This window comes from Mastomys coucha, unplaced genomic scaffold, assembly GCF_008632895.1.
Source record: "Mastomys coucha isolate ucsf_1 unplaced genomic scaffold, UCSF_Mcou_1 pScaffold21, whole genome shotgun sequence".
NCBI lineage: Eukaryota > Metazoa > Chordata > Mammalia > Rodentia > Muridae > Mastomys > Mastomys coucha.
The window spans coordinates 95,599,937-95,612,017 of record NW_022196904.1 but is presented as its reverse complement, the minus strand read 5'-3'; the positions used below and the strand labels follow the sequence as shown (position 1 = coordinate 95,612,017).

The following is a 12,081-nucleotide window of genomic DNA, read 5'->3' as shown; positions in this document are numbered from 1 at the left end:
GAACAACAATATGAACTAACTAGTACCCTCAGAGCTCCCAGGGACTCATCCACCAACCAAGGAGTACATATGATTGGACTGATTGCTCTGGCAGCATGTATTTAGTAGAGGATTGCAAAGCTGGTCATCAATGGGAGGAGAGGCCCTTGGTCCTGTGAGTGTTCTGTACGCCAGTATAGGGAAATGCCAGGGCCAATAAGTGGGAGAGGGCAGGGTGGCAAGCAGGGGGAGGGGGAAGGCAATAGGGGTTTGTTCTTGTTTTTTTTTTTTTTGGAGGGGTAACTGGGAAAGGAGAAATCATATGATAAGTAAATAAAGATAATATTTAATAAAAAAGAAATACAAGAGATCTTTCCATCTTCTGATATATTTAATATTTCTGTTCAGTGACTTGAATATTCTTGATCTTCAGTTGCCTTATTGCTCTTGCTAAAACTTCAAATACTATATTGAATTGGTATGGACTACTTTTTCTTGTTTCTGATTTTAATGGAATTTCTTTGGGTTCTCTTCATTTAAGTTGACGTTGGTTATGAGCTTGCTGTAAACGGCCTTCATTAGTTGAGGATAGTCCCTTGTATCTCTTGTCTCTCCAGCACCCCAGTGATACACTTCTTCCTGTGAGACCATGCCTACCCCCAACATGGCAGTGCTGTTCCCTAAACATTCATATATATGGGCAGATGGGAGTCACTCTTATTCAAACCACCACATCTGGGTATGACACTAGGGGAATTTAATTTTCAGGATCAGGAGAACTACAGGTGTATAGTTAGCCTACCTGCTTCCTTGACATCGGCACCCTCTTTTTTTTTTAACTTTCTAATAAAGTATGTTTTTTAAAGACCTCAGTTTTTGAGTCTGTGAGTTTCACTTCTCTTCATCCATAGGACAGAGCTAAGTGGCCACAGCAACTTGTAGCCTTAACTACTACAGCTATCCTCCTGCAGTCTAATAGCTAGGACAACTATACTTCAGGACAACTGGGTTGCTGCATAGGTTATGGTATTGTGCCCCTCTGCTAGTGTGATGGTTGAGGCAACAGCCTGGACCTCCAGTCCTGTCCTGAAAGTAGAAAACTGTCTGCATAAACATTCACAAATAAACTGTAGACCAACAATAAAAATAATTAAGGCAAAATTGGTTATTCCTCAAATACCAAACCATGATAGAAAGCAAAGAGGCACTGATAGCAGGATGTACACCTTGAATATGAGTGGAAAGGAAAAGAGCCAAAGAAAATCTGGGCAAGTCGGTGATTAGTTGGTCTGAGAAACAAAATGTGTGGGAGGAAAACATTTATAGAGGAGGGAACTTTGGGGGGAAATGCGGAGAAAGTGAGTCAGTTGTGACTAAACTGTGACTGATAAAAACTGAAGCAGTGAGGACACATAGCCAAAGGACTTTTGGCATTCCACTGCTCAGGGGGCTGAGGTAGACATCCTGCAGACATGCTCAGCTTTCATTCTTACAGTACCTCATATGTTCTTATTTTTTTCTATTGAGAAAGAGCCTTACTATGTAGTCAGGGTGGCCTTAGGGTTTCAATTCTGCTGACTCATGTTCTCAACTGCTATGGTTATAGCATATGACACCACAACTAAGATATGAAATAATTTAAACCAAAAGTTGAAATTAATTTAAGCTTTAAAATAACTTACTGGTCATCTAATGCAGAATGATAGTCCCGAAACTCTACATACAGAAACAACAAAACTCAGCAGGCTCTATTTATACATATTTGTGCATGCACACATATACATGTAATAACCAAAGAAAATGAGGCTATCAACTTGAGAGTGGGGTAGCATGGGAGGGTTTTGAGAGAGGGTAAATATAAGGGCCTGAAGGAAGGAAAAGAAGGGGGCAGTGATATAATACTATTTCAATTTAAAATTTAAAAGGGGGTTTCCGTGTTTTCTGTTAAGACTTGTATATTGATCACCATAAGAGATAAACCATGTACAAATTCCTGAGCAAACAGAAAGGTTTATCTCTCTTGGATTATCAACTTAACAATGGCAGCAATAGAGCAAGGACTCATTATAGTGAACTGTAATTCATGCTGAGCTATATTAAACTGTTATCTTTCTAATAGAATTTATCAGGAGAGATTTGGAGATTTTAGTATATATTTGTAAGCACACAATACAGAAGTCTCTCATCATAAAGCCAGGGCTCAAGGGAACATGTTGTTTACATCAATCCCTAGCACCTCATTTTAAATAAATTCCTCTTAGGAAATTCCTTTGTTTAGTTCCTGAGAGAATTTAGGTGTGTTTCTTTGATGGGGAACCCTGCTTAAGTGCCTAGGAATTAAATAGAGTGAGAAGTGCCTGCAGGGATTCTGCCTTTCACACCAGCTGAACCCAAGGTCCCTTGCCCTGTGACCCAGCTGCTCTGAACAGTCCTCAGGTTAGTTCACCAGGTGAGAGCAGGGTTATGTCAAGGTGTGATCACCTCATCAAAATATTCTGCTAGTCTTCAAGGAATTTGCTTTTCCCCTCCAGCATCATTTTCTCTCCTTCCTTCCTCTCATCTCCCTCCCCTCCCAACCTCTTCCTTCTGTTCCAATCCCTTCTACTTCCCTCCCCTCCCCTCCTTTTTCCTTTCTCATCTCTTTTAACCTTTCATACAGAACCTACATATTCTACAAAAATGTTCCCATACATTTTTAGGTTAATAGGCCCTCATACTTACTTTCCAACTTAATACAACTTTACAATTGTTCCCTATCACCTATCAGATATTCTCCAGACCTTTGCTAGTGTATTCCTATCATTTCTAATCTTTGGTAAAAAAGGAGGCAACAGACAAACATGAAGTTTTGGTTTTGAAAATGTGCATGTCTAGAAAGTGGCTTGTTATAAAGGTCATGGAGACAACAGCCATTTGAGAGGTTTTGTTACTCTCAGATCTAGTATCTTGCTCTGCCATGTTTGTCACGGTGTGCACATTCTTACATTGTTCTTATAGAGTGTACTTCTTCGTTTTTCTACCCAAAATGGGTGAGCATCCCAAATATGTATGTTTCATTTTTCCTGCTTTTCTCATTCTCAGGTGCATCCTATTATCCAATAGGTACTATGTCTTTTAAACATCACTCAAATATAAAATGGAGTATACATTGGGAAACAATGTCTTGAAATTTAACATATATAATAGAAATGCATTAGCATAAGTATAAAATTATCAGAAGCTAAGAAATAGAAAAAATAACTCAGCTTAGTGGAGTTCGTGAACACTTGCCTGGGGGTGCAGACAAAAGAGGGCAGCACTGCTGGATGACTAAGGATTTACTTAGTTGATAAAGCAGGAGGTGAACTTCAGTTGAGGAAACCACAGGGACAAAGCTCAGGTCCATGCATGAGTCTGACAAGGATTTTGAATGGGACTCAGGAGAAGTGAACTTGTAGACTTCTTCAGACACTCACGGATGCTGCGTGGTTAAAGCACGTTTGACTAAAGCCCACCTTGCATTGGCTTGAATGGGAGAATTTCAAATGATAAGATCAAGATTTAAAGGGATTTTTCTATTATATGAATGCATTGGATTGGGTAACAGAGGAGGTTGAAAGATGATAGAGGTAAAATAAACAAGCATCTAGAGCATTGGAGACTCAGACAAGGATACATTAGGAATATATAGAGGCAAGTAACATGCCACAGTGGCTTAAATTGTCTGAGAAGTACCAAGTCATGGAGGGAAGAAAGCAAAACATTTATTTTCAGTGCAGGAGACTATCTTAGTAGTTGTGTATGTGTTACAGGGAAAAACAGTGCATGAGTACAATAGCTTCTCTTTGGTTGTCTTTTTATGAAGCTGATTGATAAAATGCATGTCATATATGCATCTGTTCATATGTAATAAGAAATTTCTACTTACTGGTATTCTAAAAAACTAAAAGTTATCATGAATCATATTCCCATTTGATGTTTATATAAAACAATGTGTTTTGCTTAGCAAATGGAGAAGTAATACTAATATTGTTATTTTTAATACTGGAAATAGATTAACTATCTTGTTCAAGAGGATGTATTAATTCAAAGAGCTCAGAGTCAAATCAAGTAGTATCTCTTCAAAACTTAAATCACTGACATCATCTTTTTCTCTATTTGTATATATGTATTTTTCTACCAGATACAAGAAAGTCTCAATCTCCTTTAAACTAATTCTCTTTCTATTTTGATGTTATTTTATTTTTAATAATTGGTTATTTTATTATTTACATTTCAAATAGAATCCCTCTTCCTGGTTTGCCCTCTGTAATCCCCCATCCCATTCCCCCTCCTTTGCCTCTAAGAGTGTGCTCCTCCACCCACTCCCCACTTTCCCCCTCTACCATCCCCCTATGCTGGGGCAGCAAACCTACACAGAACCAAGGGCATCCCCTCCCATTGATGTCAGATAAGGCAATCCTCTTCTACATATGTAGTTGGAGCCGTGAACCCCTCCATGTACACTCTTTGGTTGGTGGTTAAATCCCTGGGAGCTTGGGGGCGGGAGGGGGGAGGTCTGGTTGGTTGATATTGTTGTTTTTCCTGTGCAGTTGCAATTCCCTTCAGCTCCTTCAGTCTTTCCCATAGCTCTTACACTGGAGTCTCTGGGCTCAGTCCAATAGTAGGCTGTGAGTGTCTGCATCTGTTTTGGTCAGATGTTTGTGGAGCCTCTCTGAGGACAGCTACACTAGGCTTCTTCTGGGAGCACTTCTTGGCATCAGCAATAGTGTCAGGATTTGATGTCTGCAGATGGGCTGAATCCACGGGTGGGTAGTCTCTGGATAGCCTTTCCTTCAGTCTCTGCTCCATTTTTTTTTTGTCCCTGTGTTTCCTTTAGACAGGAACAATTCTGGGTTAAAAATTTTGAGATCGGTGGGTGGTCCCATCCCTCAAGTTGGGACCATACATATGTACTGGAGATGGTTTCTTCAGGTTCTATCTTCCCTATCTTGGGTATTTCAGCTAATGTCATCTCCATTGGATCCTGTGAGCCTCTTGTTTCCCTGGCTTCTGGAAGTTTCTAGTGGTTCCTGCCCATTCTCCACTCCCCACTGCTACATATTTCTATTCATTCTCTTCACCCTCTCCTGCCTCACCTGAATCTGCCCCACTTTTTTTCTCCTTCTCCCCTCTACCTTCCAGGTCCCTCTCTCTCTCTAGCTCCTGTGATTACTTTGTTCCCCCTTCTCAGTATGAAAGAAGCATCTACACTTTGGTCTTCCTTCTTGTTAATCTTCATATGGTCTCCTAGTTGTATCATGGGTATTCTGAGCTTTTGGGCTACTATCCACTTATCAGTAAGTACATACCACATGTTTCCTTTTGGGTCTGAGTTACCTCACTCACTATGGTATTTTCTAGTTCCATCCATTTGCCTACAAAATTCATGAAGTCATTTTTTTAATAGCTGAATTAATGTGTAAATGTACCACATTTTCTGTATCCATTCCTCTGTTGAGGGACATCTGGGTTGTTTCCAGCTTCTGGCTATTATAAGTAAGGCTGCTGTGAACGTAGTGGAGCATGTATCTTGGTTATATGTTGGAGCATCTTTTGGGCATATGCCCAGTAGTGGTATAGCTGGGTGTTCAAGTAGAACTATTTCCAATTTTGTGAGGAACTTCCAGACTGATTTCCATAGTGGTTGTACCAGCTTGTAATTCCACCAGCAATGGAGGAGTGTTCCTCTCTCTCCACATTTCTGCCAGCATCTGCTGTCACCTGAGTTTTTGATCTTAGCCATTCTGATTGATGTGAGGTGGACATGGGGAAGAGATGAGCAGAAAGAAATCGGAGAATTAAAGAAAAGAACATGTCACCAGGAGAAGAACATGTCTAAGTGAAATTGAACATAATGCCATAGCTTTAAATATGACAGAGAAAACAACAATGACAACAAAGGCCTTTCTGGTCTCAGAATTGTTGTCACTAGAGTATGTGTGGGCCCTAGTTCACTGCATAAGTGTTAGAACTGTTCTGTGTGTTTTTGTGTGTTTGTACCAGTGTCATCCGACGGCTCCTCCTTTACTAATTGACTGTAGTTATATTATTTGACAAAACATCACTTAGTGATCACGAATTCTTTACTTAATGTGTGTCCTTGTATCACTTCTTGTTATATTTCTTACTTTGTATCTTTAATCAAAAACAAAACTTTGTCACATTATATAGTTTCCATTCAAATTTGGCATATGTTTTAAATGAAATGGGAAAACAATAATAAATAAATAAATAAAATAAACACATAAAAAAGTAACAAAAAATAAAAAGAATATGTTTGTCAATTATTTTAATAGCCACTTTTCTTTGCCTATAGTTTTTTTTTTTTTTTGGTTTTATGTGTAAATATACATCTCCCCATTGGAGAATCTAATCCCCTATATTAGAATTTATTCTACTGCTACCAAATGCTACTACAAAGACACTTCATTTTTGATATTTGATACAAGCAAGGAAGTATATAATGTTTGGTTCCAAGGATGAAGCTGGGTTGAAGACCATGTGCCAGGATGTACAAAAGAATGTTGAAGTTATCCCTACAATGACCTTTTGGTAATTCCCATTTCTATTTTATATTTTGCTATTAATTTTGTAAGTGAACATAAAACATGATGGCTTCATTATTTTTGTGCTTCTGTGATTATATTTTGTTCTTTTTTTATACACTCCTCGGCATCCTCTTATCCTCCCAGATCTGCTCTTACTGGTCCTCTTCCTCTCCCTCAAAATAGGTCCCTTTGTCTTTCATGTCTCATGTATTGCATCACATGCTTGTTTACCCCAACTCCCCTTGGTGTTTTTTTATGCTAGTCTCATTGTTGTTTTTCTCTTTGCATAATCCAAAAACATTTCTTTTTCATTCCAGAATTTTTAGAACCAATATAATATTACTTGTTTAAAAAGTTAGCTTATTTAGACAATCTATTAATATTGTTTAAAAAGTATTCTATTCTGAAACGATGTAAATCTAGTTGCCATATGGCAGGTTTTTAAAATATACTTTTCAGCACTAGAGAGATGGATCAGTGGTTAATATCACTTGCTGCTCTTTTAAAGCACTGAAGCTGTTTCCAATACCCAAGTCAGGTGGCTCAGAAACACCTATAAATTCAACTCCACAGGAGTCTAATTACCTCTTCTAGGCTCCATGGAAACCTGCATACACACACACACACACACACACACACACACACACACACACACACATACACACATACACACACACAGTGCACACATGCACACATGCACATACGAGTGCACATACATTCTCTTTAACACACATGCACCCATATTAAAAGAGTAAATAATTCTGGATAAGTAATCTTTATTAAAGCATGTCATAATTTCAGAGAAGAAGATAAGTTATATGTGCAAAGTAGAAATTTTCATTCATGTCATTGTACCTACAATGCTACAGTCATGTACCTAGCCCCTATTTTAAGAACAAGACTATTATCATTTCAGAAATCCGTCTCTCATATCGTTATTCTTTTTAACAAGGTAATTCTTTGGTTTTATTGTTGTTGTTGTTGTTGTTTTGTCTTGTTTTTGTTTTTCGAGACATGGCCTTTCTTTGTAGTCAAGGGTAGCCTCAAACTCATCATGAAACCAAATCTAATTAGAAACTCATGTTCCTAACAAAAGTCAAAGTTTATCTGACATTTTCTATCATAAGGCTGTGAGGTGCTCTTCAGGAGATGAAGTTCCCTGCTCAGTCCTGGACTTGTTCCCCATAAAGTTAGGGCTAGGACACTTGAGTCTCATGACATTGGATTTATGTAGGCACACTTGAGAAATGCAACATATGTTTCACATAAAATAATTGTTTGCAGATCAGAGTTTACATGGTGCATAGCCATAAAACCTTTTCTTCATTTGTACTGAATCATCATTTCAGCAGTTGTTTTATAGTTTAAAATAGCTATAGACGAAAAGCAAGAAGTAATATGGGCAGTTGCTCTGTTTGGGCTCAAGTCCTTATTTGAACTTCCTGTTATAACACAGACCAACATCTTATTGACATGTTTTTGATGAGTTGTTAGGTATTTTGAAATCTAGGAGCCCAAAATACCTCTTGTATTAATAAAACAAATTTACTTTACTTTCAGACAGTTAATACAGGAAAATAGAATTAAGCCAAAAGATGGTTTAGAGACTGAAAGCATAGAGTAAACAAAGGTACTTTTCTTATGTAACTACATGGCAGTTTTCTCATCTATTCTTATTTAGATAGCAGAATTAGACACAAAAATAATATATAGCACATGTTGGTCATGCATCAAGTAGAATAAACAAAGAAATAATGTAGTTAAACTCTATGTGGAAGTTAGATGTGGTGAAGAAAATTTGAGATTCTAGCACTTAGGAGGCCAAGCAGGAGACTGTTGAGTCCATGGTCAGCCTGAGTTTAACAGTGAGTTCCTTTCTCAAAAAGAATGAAACAAAAATAAAACGTTGTTCTGGATAGAGATAAACCAGTGTGCATTTTTTCAGGAACTGGCACCTAGTGGGAAAGAGGTGGAAGCTAAAAATTAAAAGGATGTATTTGCTAACTATACACTTGTTTATAAAGGACTGAAAACATTGTTTTTCCTTCTGACAACAGGTAAACAGGAATAAATGTCAATGGGAGGAGGAAACCAAACTTATGTTGTAGAATTTATTCTACTGGGACTCTCAGAGAATCCTAAAGTTCAAATCTTATTATTCTGTATTTTCCTGATCATCTATTTCCTTTCTGTATTTGGAAACCTGCTCATTATAATCCTCATCCAAATTGACTCTCGACTTCATACACCCATGTACTTTTTCCTCAAAAACTTATCCTTTGCTGACCTCTGCTTCTCTACAAGCATTGTACCCCAGATGCTGGTCCACTTCCTTTCAAAAAGGAAAACCATTTCCTTTATTGGATGTTCAATACAGATAGTTGTCTTTCTTCTAGCAGGGTGCACAGAGTGTGCTCTGCTGGCAGTGATGTCCTATGACCGGTATGTTGCTGTCTGCAAGCCCCTGCACTACTCCACCATCATGACCCAGAGGGTTTGCTTCCAGTTGGCTGTAGTTTCCTGGATAAGTGGGGCATTTGCGTGTTCAGTGGACAGTGCATTTACACTGTGTATCCCTTATCGGGGACAGAATGTAATTAATCACTACTTCTGTGAACCCCCTGCCCTCCTAAAGCTGGCTTCAGCTGACACCTATAATGCTGAAATGGCTCTGTTTTTAGTGGGAGTGATTATCCTATTAGCTCCTGTCTCACTCATCCTTGTCTCCTATGGGAACATCATCTCCACTGTGATCCGGATGCAGTCAAGGGAGGGAAGGCTCAAGGTCTTTTCAACCTGTGGGTCCCACCTCACTGTGGTGGTCCTCTACTATGGGTCTGGAATATTTGCCTACATGAGACCCAACTCCAAGACAATGAGTGAAAAGGATAAGGTTGTCTCTGTGTTCTACTCAGTTATGACTTCCATGTTGAATCCAATCATTTACAGCCTTAGAAACAAAGATGTGAAAGGGGCTCTTGGAAAGCTGGTTGGAAGACTTTGCATAGTCAAGGGTGATGGTGCAGAAATTTAAAGGGCACTTGAAACCTTTTAACTGACAATATAGTTCTAGCACCTTTATTTATTCTTTCCCTTGCTTTCTTCTTTTCTCACACTTCATAGAATGAGTAAATCACATTTCTTTCCTCTGTCTCCCTTGAATGACTTGGGAATCCACTAACAAGTGTATTTTTTTAATTTAATTTTATTTATTTTTTGTCAGAGGGGAAACTGGGAAAGGAGATATCATATGACATGTAAATAAAGAAAATATCTAATAAAATATAGATATAATGATAGTAATTTAATAAAAAATATGTTAAGATATGATAGAAGAAAACTACTATGAATATAAAAATTACAAGTCTTACCTTACTTGAAGATCAGGGAAGTTTTATGAAGTTTACTGTCCTTAGAGAAGGTTTGATTACATGGATGTATAATTTCAGCCACCATCAATGGGCTAGAAAGCAAATCTAATGAAGCATGAGGTCTAAGCAAAGTCACAGGATATTCATCAATAACACATGGACAATGTAATGAGGAAATGAATATGTTACAAGAAACAAAGTTTAAGGAAAGTTTGAACAGTGTGGTCATAAGATTCAGTAGTTATCCCATATTCTGCAAAGGGTCCTGTGTACAATATTTACTAGTTTTCCCTGTAGCTATACTTAACCTAGAGAAATGGCCTGATGGTAGTATTTCCTTAGGAGCTTCATTTTGAATGTCAATAGTTGAATGGAACATTAATCTTGACAATCTGTATTGTCACAGCACCACAATTTTTCAAATAATTTGTGTTTAAGACATTCTGTCAGAGCTGCCAGAACAGTGAGAGTATCTATGTATAATTTTCATCCTATCTGTTAGTTTTGAATTTGAATTTGAGAGTCTTCTCGATCATTTTATATAGATCTCAATTGCTTACATCTATAATTTTCTCAATACATACTTACTGAGTACATTCTATTATAGTGTCTGATAAATCTTCTATTTTGTTATTAGTATTATAATTATTATTTTTTATTTATTTATTTTTATTAGATATTTTCTTTATTTACATGTCATATGATATCTCCTTTCCCAGTTTCCCCTCCGAAATAAAAGAAAAAAATAAATAAAGCAAAAACAAAAACATAAAAACCCTGTTCTCTCCCCCCTCCTCCCTACTCACCAACCCACCCTCTACAGCTTTCTGGCCCTGGCATTCCCCTACACTGGGGCATAGAACCTTCACAGGGCCAAGGGCTTCTCCTCCCTTTGATGACTGACTAGGCCATCCTCTGCTATACATATGCTGCTGGAGTCATTAGTCCCACCATGTGTAGTCTTTGACTTTGTAGGTTTGAGTACTTATAACTTGTTTTAGAAAAAGTTTAAACAGAGATTAAAAAGTAGGTATCTGGAAAAAATAAGGTATCAGAAATTATAATTACAATTTAGAAAAATAATGAAGAAAACAATTGTTAGGAATGGTGACTGAAAAAGTTGAGTACTGATTAATTTTTTTCAATGATGCCAGTGAGAGTCTTATGACAATAGCTTCAAGGAGAATCTTATTGAAGAAAGAACTGATCACATGCAACAAGAAGTTAAAGTATATATCAGTCAAATGGAGACTGCATATGTAAGATGGAGAAGGCATGAAAATTCCAAACACATTGTGAATAGGTGGAAGACTCTGAGTAGAAAGGGAGAAGGCCTTGATCCCGGGCCTTAGAATGAAATCTAGTACTAGGTATATGCCAATAAACCAGTTCTTGTCATATCCCACATCTTCTACTCCATGGTAGGTCTTCTGGACATGTTACCTAGGTAGCTGAGAAACTTCTTACCAACTCTTTACCAGTCTTGTGCAGAATGCTGCAAAGCAGCATTTCACCCTCTGACAGTTATAATATCTGCTCTACCTGGTACCACTTGGGGCTGTGTAGTAGTCTAGAGCCAGAAGTACATCATAGGAAGTAATGTAGGACTTGATGCTGACCCCAGATGGAACTAGAGTTGGAAGTCTGTGGTTCTAATGTGACCCAACGTTTTCATGTTGGTGACAATGAGACTGTCCACTCTATATCTTCTTTAATCACAGGTAACACAACTCTGAGAAAATAAATGTTCACAATCGAAAGAAATGAGAGTTCTATATGGTTCCCTCTGCAATGGGAACTAGTGCCAGATAGATCCAAATAAAATTTACATAGACCAGCACTATAGATGAGGGCTCTGACCTTGACCTTATTTCTAGGATCTTATAGAAAAGGGGTATCCATTTAGACAATCCCTCCAACTCATTCTGAACAACATATCAACTGTGGATTTGGAATAATTTTTTTAGGGCACTTTCTAGTGTGAAACAATGGTAATCATCAACTACAGACTCAGCAAAACTATATATAGGGCACCACCTGTTGCTAATACTGCTTACTCTGAGAAACTGAGCAGCCTATTTAGAAATAGAGATCAGAAGCCGGGCAGTGGTGGCGCTTGCCTTTAATCCCAGCACTTGGGAGGCAGAGGCAGGCAGATTTCT

The 12,081-nt window shown here is 38.0% G+C and overlaps 2 protein-coding genes across 2 annotated transcripts in view; one reads left to right on the top strand and one right to left on the bottom strand.

Moving 5' to 3' along the window:
* LOC116102746 (olfactory receptor 2AG1-like) overlaps window positions 1-12,081 on the bottom strand; it is a 42,915-nt gene that overhangs the window by 26,503 nt on the left and 4,331 nt on the right. The gene's annotated exons all lie outside the window — the stretch shown is intronic.
* LOC116102744 (olfactory receptor 2D3-like) lies at window positions 6,373-9,661 on the top strand. The gene is made up of 2 exons (XM_031387767.1): window positions 6,373-6,552; window positions 8,494-9,661. Exon 2 carries the CDS (start codon window positions 8,620-8,622, stop codon window positions 9,580-9,582), a length of 963 nt encoding a protein of 320 aa, XP_031243627.1. The 5' UTR covers window positions 6,373-6,552; window positions 8,494-8,619; the 3' UTR covers window positions 9,583-9,661.